The sequence below is a fragment of the Mya arenaria genome, chromosome 3, assembly GCF_026914265.1.
Source record: "Mya arenaria isolate MELC-2E11 chromosome 3, ASM2691426v1".
Classification (NCBI taxonomy): Eukaryota; Metazoa; Mollusca; class Bivalvia; order Myida; family Myidae; genus Mya; species Mya arenaria.
In genome coordinates this window covers 45,558,222-45,572,116 of record NC_069124.1, presented here as the reverse complement: position 1 = coordinate 45,572,116, position 13,895 = coordinate 45,558,222, and the positions used below count along the sequence as shown (strand labels likewise).

The 13,895-nt window shown below is 35.7% G+C and overlaps 2 protein-coding genes across 2 annotated transcripts; both read right to left on the bottom strand.

Moving 5' to 3' along the window:
- Nucleotides 1-326: 326 nt before the first annotated feature.
- On the bottom strand, nt 327-4,102 carry LOC128226060 (complement C1q-like protein 3). The gene is made up of 2 exons (XM_052935958.1): nt 4,098-4,102; nt 327-897 (listed from the first exon to the last, which is right to left on the bottom strand). The coding sequence occupies exons 1-2, from the start codon at nt 4,100-4,102 to the stop codon at nt 327-329; spliced, it is 576 nt and encodes a 191-aa protein (XP_052791918.1).
- Nucleotides 4,103-10,186: 6,084 nt separating this feature from the next.
- On the bottom strand, nt 10,187-13,895 carry LOC128229146 (uncharacterized). The gene is made up of 2 exons (XM_052940862.1): nt 11,998-13,895; nt 10,187-11,692 (listed from the first exon to the last, which is right to left on the bottom strand). The coding sequence occupies exons 1-2, from the start codon at nt 13,852-13,854 to the stop codon at nt 11,564-11,566; spliced, it is 1,986 nt and encodes a 661-aa protein (XP_052796822.1). The 5' UTR covers nt 13,855-13,895; the 3' UTR covers nt 10,187-11,563.

Here is a 13,895-nt window from a genome sequence, read left to right as displayed (position 1 = left end):
TTAGGGGCATTAAGCTTTTGACACGCGAACCGAAATTTGGTAAAAGTGTTGGTGCGGTCGGGTGGGTGGGGGGGGGGGGGTTGTAGATCGGTGCCCTTCGGTGTAGGGAACAAACACAGTATGTTTTCTATTATTATGGTTATTGCAACAAAAATATGCAAAATTGATGTAAAACACTAGTTTTATTTCACCAAAATGTTGGATAAAAGTTTAATTTTGTCATGATAAGAACGTAATAAAACCCCAAGTAAAACGAAAACACGAAAATGTATTTATTAACCTTTTGTTTACAAATCAGAACATACTAATTTACATGAGCCATAATGTTATTGACATATATTAATACAGCAAGACGCCAGAAAACGTAGAAAGTGAAAATTGTCACTCGAGTCGATTGTGGTGTCCGGAATCTCATACACTTGTATCTGGACCGCCTGGCCGTGACTCACGTGAATGATGCACGTGTTTCCGCCCATGGACTGTGCCTGTCGCGGACCGGAAACCACGTGCGGATTGGCTACGGCGTCGACTTCATTTACGCCGTTAACGACGAGACGAACGAGACGAACGAACGTCGATGTCGTGGAATCAAAGTGATAAGTGAAGAGGTAAATGCCAGAAAGCGGCGCCGTAAACGCGCCAGTGAAAGTGTTGTAGACATTTCCGTCATTGAGTAGAATTCTGTCAAACTTGATTGCTTCGTTCGTCATGTGCTGTTTCGACTGAGACAAGTACACGGAAATTGCAGCGTTGCCAACAGCCAGGCGTTGACGTGACAGCAGCCATGGCGGAAGTTTCAGCGTAGTTGGAGCATCATGGTTGATGTTATCCCCTGAAGGGTTTGAGTCATCGTCCTTATCATCACGTGAATGAGCTTTTGAAGTTCCATCTTGTCGGCTGCATGTTTGTGCTCTAATATTCCTATTTTATGTTGAAGATCCTGAATTGAAATCTCTTGGCGTACATTTTCTATCGTAAGGGTTTCTATTTCTTATGTGCTGCTGCAACTTCTCGCTTTAGTTAGAACACTATGTCCATAAGGTTGTTCTCTTTGTTTTACAATCCAAGTCAAAGAATACTTGGTATAAGAGTTAAACACACAAAAGCAAAAGACACTTTTTTCATTATTTTGGATGTTTTTAACTAGTTAAAGTAGCGTGAATCTATCTTTGCTGATATTTATACTACATACAACTATACTTAATCAGAACCTACATCTTACATGAACATTGATATGCCGGGATTCATAAAGCATCTGAAAGGGGCTAGACACCAGATTATAGAATTGCATGAAAAAACGAAAATTGTCAAAATCTTAGTAAGTTTAAAAATAGCGCCGGTATATTTATCTGTACTCATAAACAGATATAATTAAACTGGAAAACCATTATGCGCTTTTTTAAACGAGGAAACACAGATGAAACAGTAATATGATTGTTGCGTTTATTATTATAAACATGTAAAATAATGTATTACTCCTACTTTCTCGCATTGGCCACTCAAGGATAGTTTTGAGGAAATACAATATTTGCCGATTTTGGGACCAGTTAGTGTCTAGCCCCTTTAAGTCATTTTCTAATTTAAGTCATTTTTCTAACTTACGTATCTTTCTTGATCATATAATAAAATACCTTAACTATGTCTGAAATAATCAGTAACTTCAATAATTAAACAAAATACATAGCTTTACGTAAAAACACTATTACTTTTATTATAATTTGACTATGAAAAAGTTTGGAAATTTTTATAAGTTAAAGAAATGATTTGACAACATATTTATTTTTTGTGTTGGAATGAGACAAATTTTGCCTTCATATTTTATTTCCAGTGATATAAGACTGCTGACAAAATATCAGATCGCAGTTTTTCATACGTTCGTTCAAAAATTATTATGGCTAAAAGCGGTACTAACGCTTAAACAATAAAAAAAATTTTTTCGACAGATTAGCAAACAATTGAGATTTGTTATATTGTGAGTTATCTTATATGACTGAATTGAAGGCATTGTTGCCAAAATGAGCTGATTCTGAGAAAAAAATGTCAAAACTGTTCATTTGTGAGAGTGCAGCTTTAAATCATTTTTCTAACTTATGTATCTCTCTTATCATATAGCATAACTTGACTATATCTGAAATAATCAATTTTTAATAATTAAAACTAAACATACCCTTACGTTAAAACACTAATACTTTTATTGTAATTTGACTATGAAAACGATAGGAAATTTACTTAAACTACGAAATGACTGAAGAATACCGCCACTGATGCATGTGTTTCGTTTCCGCATTCATATTTCTAAGGGCATACAACAAAATATATGTTAAGAATATAAAATTTTCTTTTCAAATCAATAAACATTAATGTTTTAAATGATATTCAAAGTGAGCGTATGTAAAAAACACAAAGCGAGTATGTTCAGCTTCTAAGCGGTTTAACATTTATCTATAAAACAATCCAACCAAAAGCGCTTTTGTAACCTGGGTGGTGTTCAATATTCAATTATCATTTCGTACTTTTGTATTGCTTTTCAGAAACTAAATGTTTATCACTATTTAAGACTCCTAGTTTCATTTAAATACATAAACTGATAATGTTTAATATACGAAGTACACTATGCCATGGGACAAGGTATAATTTCGAACATAAATTAGTTTTAGGGAAAACATGTTTGAAATTACATAAATAAGTTCATATACTTGAGGTTTTTGTTTTGTGTTTTAAGTTATTGAAATATAGAATCTTTTTTTATCGTATTTAGATTTCTCCTATAGTGTTTTGATTTTCCAAGTCTGTCGCAGTTCCGAATAAACCTTCAAATCATTTTAACTTATTTACATACTCTCTTGATTTTCTGAACGATAAAGTTTGCCATCATTTTGCATTAACAAGCCGATTCTTTGTGACCTCTGCAAGCGTGGTTTCTAAAGAAAGACCTGGGTCATGCGTATTAAAAAACGAGATTGAAATTCTAGATAATTTTCTTGATAAGAGCGAAATGAATACAATCAAAATAATCATAAACATAACAAATAAAGTAACGAACAGGGGAAATGTAGATATAAGGCGTGATTCTTATTTTTCATGCGTTCATAAAGTATAACGATTCGCTGCGATTTTGCAAATTTTCCAAGACAAAACTGCCCCCCCCCCCCTCTCTCTCTCTCTCTCTCTCTCTCTCTCTCTCTCTCTCTCTTTATTTCGCTCTCACTCGCTCTTGTTTTCTCTCTCACCCTCTCTGTCTCAATCACTTTTCTCTCTCTGTGATTATATTTCTTAAAAAGCACTTGGATGCTTATTAAGTTCCTTAGACACTTGGCAATGCTTTCACTTGATGGTAAATAGTGCCATTTGCTTTCCGGTGGTATTGTTTTAAGTTTCCATTCGGCGGAAGAAAAGTAAAATATTTGACGAAACAAAATCTTGGGTTCTAGATTTTGTCTGTCTTATTGGTTAGGCAAATTTACCTGCATGGCTATGTGATAAATAATAGAAACGGACACTACTGCGTCATAAAACCAGTTTCGTTTTGGGATTTTCATAACAAGTGAATGATATGAACGCTTTTGACATGAATCTCTGACAGAAAATTTTAAGAACAGTGATGTTCTAATTGGATACATTTACGAATACAGGTACTGATTTAAATACGTATATTTAAACTCAGTGGTGGGGGCAGTCATTACAACTAACTGAAAATAGTTGATAAACTAAAAATAAATTCACAGTAATTTAATGTAATGTATATTTCTTTGCGGCCATTTTTATTATTTACGTTAAGGAAATATTGCACGATAAAGATCAATGTTTAAATAATAAAAAAATATACCTTAATGTTTATTTGAAAATATCATCATTCAAATAAGTTAATGAATCTTTGGTACAAAAACTAAACTTTGCAATATTTGTAAAATTATATCTAGTATTATTGTAGTGATATCGGGGCCATACTTAAAATTACCACACTCGTTTTATGTACTGCCAAATGTCAGATATGATTTGATGCTCCAAAATGTAAGACCTATCCTCAAAAAGTTTTCTCCTTATCACTTTAATGTCACATCTTTACAAACACTTATATACCTGAACATAATACTTACGTCATTATGTTATGATATAATATAATGTTATTTAAAAATAAAATGATATAAACACGTGCAATTTAGATGTCTTTATAGCTAAGATACCACTGTGCTTTGCTTAGACAATAAATTGAACGTGTTATTTTCCAGACCCTCCAGTAACTACAACCCACTGCAGTATGTTTGTATCTGGAAGCCAATCAATGACTGAAGCTGAAGTCCAGTCACTGTATTTGTGCAAGGAGGAGGTAATTCTACAAATCAACCCTTTGGTTGTGTCCTCAACGCTTCGTAGAAAATACCCTCGATTCGAACGTGTTCACCAGATTATCTACCATTTAGCACTAACAAATAACAAAGAATATGTATCAGAACTGTTAATAACCAACCTGCTACGAACTATTTGCTTACAGGACTTTTTATTGGTTCTTGAAGGATGTGGCTATAAAAGACTAGCAGCAAAACTTAATTTTTCACCTTTTAAACTTGTTACGGCTAAAACCATGGCGCATGTACACAAATCGACATCAGGTCAAAGGCCATTTCTAAGCAAAATGGTTGATAATCTTAAAACGATGGTGGATGATGCACGGTTCACTAATCCTCGGCTTGCATTAGGCAAATTAAGTGACAAGTTTATAAAACAAATGCAAAATGAAAGTAATGAATATCGGAGACAAATTCTTGCTGACAAATGTGTAGCAGTTATTGGCGCAGAAATCGATGCGATAGCTATAACATTTGATAAAGGTCTGGGTGAAGGAAACGTATTCATAAAAATGAAAAGTCTCACAAGCGAGACAAGTAATACGCTGCTTACAGATGTTGTTTATTTTGGCCGGTTAGCAAATGCAAATGCTATTGCAGGACGTTTCAAAGAAAGCGAAGATATGCTCAGAGCTGCTCGTTGTAAGGCAGTCCATATTGGTCTTTGCCGTGAACTTTTGGTCATGTTTTATAACGAAGTTCAAGTAAGGCTGTATAGCTTTGAAAAGACGCCAACAGCTAAAGAAAGGCAGACCTTGTTAATGTGGGGTAAACGTGGACTAGAATGTGTTAAGGAGAATATGGCCTGTAAAAAGGGGTGGAGAAGAACCTTTGTTTGCTTGGTCTCGGGAACCTGGCAAACGTAATTAAAAATTGTCCTGTTGACGACGCATGAATTGTAGAAGCAAAGGAACTTCTTGCCGATAAAGATAGAAACTGGACTTCTATAGAAACAAGACGAACAATGTTTTACTATGTTGCTAGAGCTAGAATAGCGGAGTTGAAAAAAACAGTACCAAGACTGTCTGGACAATTTACGATTACCTTTAAACCTTGCTCTTGAAGGCCATTTTAATGAATTTGGATTCATTTCAACTTACTTTGATAAGGTGAACACTCTGATGCATCGGAAATGTCAACACAACGACATTATAGAAGGGAAAAACCGGTGACGAAAGTACATGTTGATATGACATTAGATAAAGAAACAAACTTTGCTTTCATTTATAGCTCGCCATTGCACCAACGTCTCAATAATATCAGCATCCGTGCATTTGAAGATGACGATACCGTTCCAAAACGCAGGCTTAACTCTCCAGTAGCTTGGAACTCAGCATCAAATGTGGCCCTTCATCGACTTTGTTCAGATGAAGACAGAAACCCATCGGTTGAATTTCGGTTAGAACGTGAAAAACATAATTATAGCTTTCAAGATCAAAACAGTCAGTCAGTCGACTTCGAGCGAGAGAACGACATAGTTTTAATGAAACCCAATATTCTTATGTTTTCCGATAAAAGCAATAGTTCATTCACAGATACGAGCATGACAATATCTACACCAGGCATATCTGGTAGGTTTTGCATGGAAAGTATAAGAACTAAACTGAAAAGTCATACAGAGCCAAAGGAAATATGCTATAAGCAACAAATGAACACCAGCTTTAAAAGTGAAAGCGCAAGTCAATTTTCACAAAGAAAGGCTGGCGTAAAAACTGAACAATCTGAAAGAGCAAATGGTGATGTTCACTTTTTAAATTTTGAGAATGCTTATAGAATCTACCAAGAGATCCAGAAGCCAGACACAATAAAGCAAGGTAATGAATCGAAGTTGTCAGTTCGATTACCATTAAGTGGCCGCACACCAGCCGGCAATAGCGATGCGGATTCTTTTACGAAACCTAAATGTTTGGTTTCCTCTGGACATACGGTCACTACACAAAATCACTTACATGGTGAAGATCCACACGCCATAGAAACGTATGGCACATTCGATTCCTCAAAACTATGCATGTCTGACACTGGAATGAAAGCCCGAATTCCGCCAGAGGGCCGTGACAGTGCTGGCAATACACCATATCAAACAAGAGAAATATCGCCAGATTCTCAAGAAGGTTATGGAATGATGGAAGTACAAGAGTAGAACATTTAGATGTGTACCATTCGTTTATACAGTCAGGTTTATCTGAAAATCTGTCCTCTCTGGATAGCGACGATATGTTTGGTGATTGACATGTTGAAAGTGCTTCTCCGTATTGATCGTTTAAACCACTGTTTCATTTTAACGCAAAACACTTGAAGAAAATGAACGGTTTCCAAGGCATCCACCAAAATTGAATGCAAGGTTTATCGGTCTATTTTAATGTACTTCTAGTTTTCTTTTTTATGTTGACTAGGTGGCATATCATTCAGCATGTTACGCGTTGTCTCATATCGTTATGCTTTAATCTTGATTGTTTAAATGAAAATATAGTTCATGTTGTTGCTATTGTTTGTTCCCAGCTGCAGTAAGTTTGGTCTCTAAGTTAGTTTTTAGTCTGATAGTCCTGTTTGCTGTGTATGCGTGGACTTGGAGTTCAGGATGCACAAAAATGTGCCTTTTGGTTGTATTTTTACCCAAAATTTATAAAGTGCTACTTTAAAGAGTATTTTTGTAAAGCAAGAATATGTGAAAATTGTACTATAACCAATGTTAAATTTTTAACTTGCATGATTGCAAAATATGTCTATTCGCGTCAAATTACAGTTGAAATAAGCGAAAAAACCACAAGCTGCATTTTCATCCTTTATGTGTTGTCGGTTAATTATTTTAATGACTTTTTATCAATCGTTAAGAAATATAAGGGTCACTGTAGACTGTACTCACATATTTTGATATATGACTATTTGTTACGCCAGTTTCATAGATATATCGAGAGATACTTGCACCTGAAGTTTGATTTAGTGGTTATATGTTGTCTAGATGAAATGATAGATGAGAGGATTTGGTTGCAAAGCGGTATTGTAAGAAAACTGCCAAGGTTGTTAAGAAGGGCCTCGTGGTAGACAGGGTGTACCCTTATCTGGGGGCCTCTGTGGACAGGGTTAATGTTTCAGAAAACAAAATTGTAGAAATAAAGAACCCTTCATCAACTTGGGGAATGACATTGGCCGAGGCTGCAAAGAAACTGAAGTGTCTCAAGCACAATGAGAATGATGACATAGTTCTGAACCCAAGTCATGAATATTACACTCAGATCCGGGGCCAGATGGGTATTCTTGGAATCCCTAAATGTGACTTTGTCATCTGCACAAAGGAGGATAATCTTATTCATGAAGTAACATTTGACTCCATATTCTGGGAAGATTGTAAAAGAAAGTTTGTTACATTCTATGGAAATATTATCGTCCTAGAAATTGTCTTCCCCAGAGTGAAACATGGCTTAGAGCCTCACGTGTATCTGCTATGTCCTTGATTGCAAGTCCAAGTCTTAACCTCACTAATGTCGCAAAGAACTGGTCTAATAAAGACATTTTTTCACCCTTTCTTTTCCCTGTCTTTGTTTGTTTCCCTTTCCAGTACACTAATCTTTGTGCTTTTGGTTTAACATACTCGAACAAGGCATGGAAAGCCAGTGTAGAATTGAACTTTCTTGGATGACAAAAGAATATTTTTTGCACTGAACAACTTTTTTAAACTTCATAACACTCATTTTGTAAAGTTGATACTTTTTCTTTCAATGTGTTTATCATTTTTTGTTGATTTTTTTTTTATTTTGATCTTTGTCAAATTATGTCCAACTTCAGTTTTAAAAGAGTCAGTTTGAACACACTTATGACTTGGTCTGCTTTCTGGCATTTGTGTGGAGTTGTCTTGAACTGGAATTGCAGTTAACAACCAACAACTTAGTTCGTCTTTGTTTGTTTGTATGGATACTGACTGCATCGGAGGATTTGTAGACACATTTGGAAAACCCGCTTTAGCGTACAAGTGGTCCTCCTGATGAATTGGAAACTGCAAATACAGAAATGATGGGAATGAAAAGAACATTCAAAGTCAGCACATTCACATAAACATTCACAGATTTGTGGATAATATGTAACATATAAAATTTACTAATGACTGCCAGAAACAGAACACCGATGGTTAATACTTTTAAGCCATTTGCTACCTATCATATGTGCCTTGCAATATGAGTTATATCAATAATTTGAAAATATTGAAGTTTTTTTCAGGAAAGAATCATAGCTTAAATGATTAATTGCTGTCAACCTCAATGTTAGACACCAAATGTTTTTGACTGCAAATTCAATATCTAGAATTTCTGCTTCAAGCCCTCAGATACTTTTTAGTTGTGGTGTTTAACTATACCTGAGTGATATTTGCGGAGGAAATATCAGGAAATTTAGGTTCAGACTGCAACATGTTTTCTGTCATGATCTGCACTTCATACTGAACATCGTTTATGTCCACCTCGTTGATCACAAGCTTCTTTCGCGCGCTGTATCGAATAGGCTTTGCTTTTATACCAGTTTCCACAGCTTCACGGTATACTCGAGCCTTCGTGCTTGTTGCAGTCAACTTTAAATCATAAAAGAAAGTTTGTTTAGTATGTCATTACCTTAGAAATCAATATTTTATGTTCTACCCGAATGACTTTAGATTCCAGTTCGTACCAATTAAAGATATGCACTGTCTATTATAGGTAATAAGCAGAAGGGGGCAGGAATAGAGGTTTAGCACACAAACACTAAAAAAGGTATAGTGTATATCTTTAATCATGGACAATACTGTGTGAAATTGGTTACCTAGGTTGGATTGGCTGACCAGGTGTTGTAATAGTGGCAGGCAGTTTCTGAGTAGGTATGTAGTCGACACTGTGAAGATTATCGCTTTTAACACCATTTACAAAATGTGCTCCGCATTCTCTTGTATAAAGAGTCACTATGAACTTGTTTCTGCCATGACACTGGCGACCAGTTGCTTTGATCCACGATTTTCGCCGACCTTCAGGTGTAAGTTTGATTTAGTGGCCCCATGTTGTCTAGATGAAAAGCTTTGTATCAAACTTATAATTCATTATCAATTAGCTAAATGGCAAGAATATATAAGGTTACTATGTTCATTGCAACAACAGCAGCTGTATATTTGCCATTTTAAAATGTCTGCATTGCTGCTAACTTGTTTATGGAAGATAATCTGAAGATCATGTTATGAGTCTGTATGTTGTTGTCTCCCTTGATAATAAGAACTCATGCAAGTACCATTTCAAGGAATAATTTGTAATTTTAAAAGCAAATTAGTATTAATTTTAATAACTCACGTTTATACCAGCATCGCCAGAAATATACGACTATTTATCAAAAGGGGCATAACTTTAAAATGATTGCTGATTCTTAGCAGCATCGCCGGAGATATACAAATGCTATACATTCATAAAATGCGGCATCACTGATTGATGGTGGCATCGCCAGAAATGAAAGAAAAAAGAAAAGTACACATTGGCATTACCAGTACTAGAGTATATGTACATATTGTTTTCGTTTTTTATTGCAAAGACTATGATAATTCTTAGTCATGACGTTTTGATTGTTAAACGGATAGACTTATGTGAATATTATTGTTGATGGTAATGCATGAATCGCTGTTTGTATACGTCTGTTTTTGCTGACGGATATAGATGCTTTATAGAATCCTCGGCCGGCAAATTGGATCTTCTCCCGGAACTGCTACAGACGGGCCGGACAACACGTATCAGTCATCAATGTGTTCTTTGGTGTATAGAAGGGTTCTGATAAAACAAAATTCAAAATCACACTTCAATTTGATATTGATTTATTTTCATGGATTATTATAACAACACTTTAGAAATAAATAACATATATTAATTATGATAACAATAATATGATATGTTCATAAAATGTATAACATGTAAATTATTCGATGCACATAATATATATTATACATTCTTCAAATGTACCTGGTCCGGTTTTCAAACCGAAACAGTATACTAACTAGTAGAACCTTGCATTACCGACGTGTGTTTCCGGTCATGTGACCAGTGCAAGAAAACCCCGTCTTACTACCCCCTCCCTATTCAAGATGAGTCACGCGCAACAACGCGCCACTTCTTATTTCTTTTATTGTATGATTTATGAAAATACATTACGCAATTTCAATTGAGCGCAACCAAATATATAGGTATGCAAGAGTTTTTATCTAAATTTTTTTTATTAAAAACGCAAATTCTAGAGGAACTTTTTGTCGTCATTGGGAGCTAAAATAACTACACCACATGACGTCAATAAACAACGTCGCACGCGCTTTTTGATGAAATGTACAAAAACGCATTTTCTATGTCAATTTTCCCATAACAATAATATTCTTTTTCTCAATAAGGTAAACATACAAAAATGGTATTCAATTTTGATACAAAACCACGAATTAAAGGGACTAGCTCATGTGTAAGAAAACCTCCTCCCCCGTTAAAGGCACTGAAAACACTTACAGTATTACTGATTTACTTTTTGATACCGAACTTGCAGAAAAATAAAATTAAAAATTGTTTTAGTGGGGTGCGAACCCACGCCGGTACAGTAAAGGAAAACAATATTGTACTGACAACAGAAACGTCACCCCTACAATGAATATTACACAAACATCGGATAATTTAACTACTAAGCTTTTTATTAATTCACGTTACGAACACTATTGAAAAATGGTGTACTTAAAGACAATGTCTTAGCGAATATGAACATTTGTTAAAGGATTCTAGCCGTTCTTATCTTAGATTTAACACTCCTAATGATTTGCCACACTTTATTTCGTCATATTATTTTTAAAAAAACATGAGCGAATCCCTTTAAACTCAATTAACGGACATTAAAAGAAGTGTTATATGCTAGATACTGGCATATTAATTTTTATCGGTTGGATTGTTTTCAAACTGCATACGGTCAGCCTTTTTGTGAGATATGATTAATATATAGTCTTGTGGGTGTTCAACACAATATTTGCGTAAATGCATCGAATACCTTCTACTTCTGCAATTGTCCTAGCCTTCATTCTTTATCGACACAATCACATGATGTAACTAACAAATCAAAGTAATAAAACACAAACAATTCGAAAGACATTACAAACACTTAATAAAGAAATTTCGATTGATGATATTTGCACATTATACGCCACACAATTTCAAAATTTCAGAAAAATAACATGTTGATAGTATGTAGAATGTTCACCAGCCGTGTTTTTGCTCATTCCGGGGAGTGACATCCAACTTCCGGTATTCCATAGGGCCGGCCAGGCGCCTGTCCTGCTGCAGGTCTATGTATATCCTACACACTCGATCCGGTCGCGGGGTGCGCTAGAAATAATAAATAACCATTTTAAAGATGCTATGGTGTTTTTTATTACACATGTACATGTGGTTTTTCTAATAAAAATAAAATGTAAAATATGTACCGTTTCGAAAAGATTTTTACACGTGTTTGGTGTAGGCAAAAGTCGTTCAACGATTAATTTCGAAGCTTATTATATCATTGTTCAGCTATTCAACTTATAACTATTCTCGAATTAATGCTAATACATTTGAAATAGATAGTAGTGTGTCAACCTATTAGAATACGGCATTCCAGCAAAAATAGATAATGTACTAGAAGAAATACGTACATCCGGAACGTCTCTGTACTCCGGTACCGTTTTTGCACTCTTAACCCTCTTGATTGCATCTCGTAAAGGAACTCGAAAGCCATTCTCATACAACGTTTTCCCATTCCCACCGTTCACAACCACTTCATGCCCATCACCATACCTGTCCGCATAATTGTTGATGGCGAAGTTAGAATCCCTTCGAATTTCTAGTTTATTCCAAATAATATTGTCAGGTTTTCGATATCTGTTTTCTATGGTTTTAACTTGAAAGTTTTTAAATGATTCCACCGTATCGTCAGAAGATGTAGACCGGCTGCTTCGGGAAGAGAGATCTGTTTTGGCTCTTGGTAAAAGGAAGGTTGTCTCCAATACTGGCAAAGGGGCCGGCTTTGTTTTAGGCGGTAAGGGGGCCATGTCATATTTCCTTCTTATCATCTTTCTGCGTTTACTCGGCGACCGTGTATGGTGTCTTCGTTCACTATCACTTGATGTTGTTTCCTCAGGTTTTCTTTGAAAAGCTTTCTTTTGTGGTTTTGTCTGTTTCTTCTTGTCAATAGTCTGTAAGTCTTTGTTTGTCTCGTAAAAGTTCAACAAATCTATTGATATCAGTTTTCTAAAATTTTCAGTACTTTTACTACACTTCATGTTTATGTCCTTTCCAGATTTTCCACCAGTGTAATTTGCCCCAGAGTTAGTTTTACCAGAGTGTTCATTAAAACCTGCATAACTAGAACCTTTTCTCGAACTCTTAACCCTGTTAGCATTACAATCTTTATCTCGGGACTTCGGTGATTTTGCTTTTCTTTGGCGAGTTGTGGTTGGTACTTTGCTTCTACTTGCTTTTTGGCTGTCTTTACTTTCTATTTCAATTACACTTTTAGTGTCACGACCAGGTGTTCTAGACATCGTTCTGAATGACTCATGTGAAGCTTCCGCAATAGAGTCAAGGCCGGGCTTTAGACTAGCAGCTGACCTCTTAACAGTTGTGTACTCAGCAGTTGAAACATGTCCACCGGGGTCATTTAACTGTTTAAATTCTAACTCTCCATCAGTGTAATCTTTCTCAAAACCACCTTTGTCGTAACTGACATCGTTGTCGCTTGAATCAATGTCAAGTTCGGCGTGTGAATCAGCACTAGAACCTACAACTTTAATTTGACTTTCGATTTCTTCTTCCTCGCTTTCTTCCGTTGTTGATTCAACTGGTATCGCGATGGTATTTTCTATTCTACTTCCACTAATTGTAGAGTGCCCATGTTCTCTGTTATTGCCAAAGCCGTCGTAGGTAACGTCATTCTTTGAACTACGCCTATATGTGTCACTAGTATCATTTATATCGGTATTTGCACTTCTATTCTGAGTTTGGCCAACATTTTCCAGTTTTTCGGAAAAGGCATACCATTCTGGCTCATGTTTCTGGTCTCGTTCCAAGTCATTATTTGGTTTACTTTCACCGTTCATATCTACATGATAATTATCCCCATGCTCATGAGAATCGTTAAGACTGGAATAGGAATTACTAGTCGGAATTTTACCCACAACATGAGCTCTGCCATAAGATTTATCCTCATTATTTTCAAATTCAGGATTCTCATTATGAATTGTACATTTTACAGAGATATCACTGGAATCTTTCCTATGTGTTTCGACAACAACTTCACTATTGTCGTAAAACTCGTCGTCAACGAATTCCGTTCGTTCATGCTCACCATTCACCGTTCTAGGGTCATCATTGCCTCTATTCTCTATATCATCACCTTCTTTTGTAGTTTCACATTCGTTTTCCTCATCTTCGATACTTTGCGTATTCGAATATGTATCCCTATCCTCCGCATCAGCTGCTTTTAGAATTGAATCAAGCACAAGCTGATCCATCTCTGTTTTATCTTCATCAAAACTGTTTTGCAACAACACAA

Coding starts and splice junctions, on each gene's coding strand:
- LOC128229146 (XM_052940862.1), bottom strand. CDS start 13,854: ATGGATCAGCTTGTGCTTGATTCAATTCTAAAAGCAGCTGATGCGGAG. Junction 11,693..11,997: donor AGTACAGAGACGTTCCGGAT/GTACGTATTTCT, acceptor TATTATTTCTAG/CGCACCCCGCGACCGGATCG.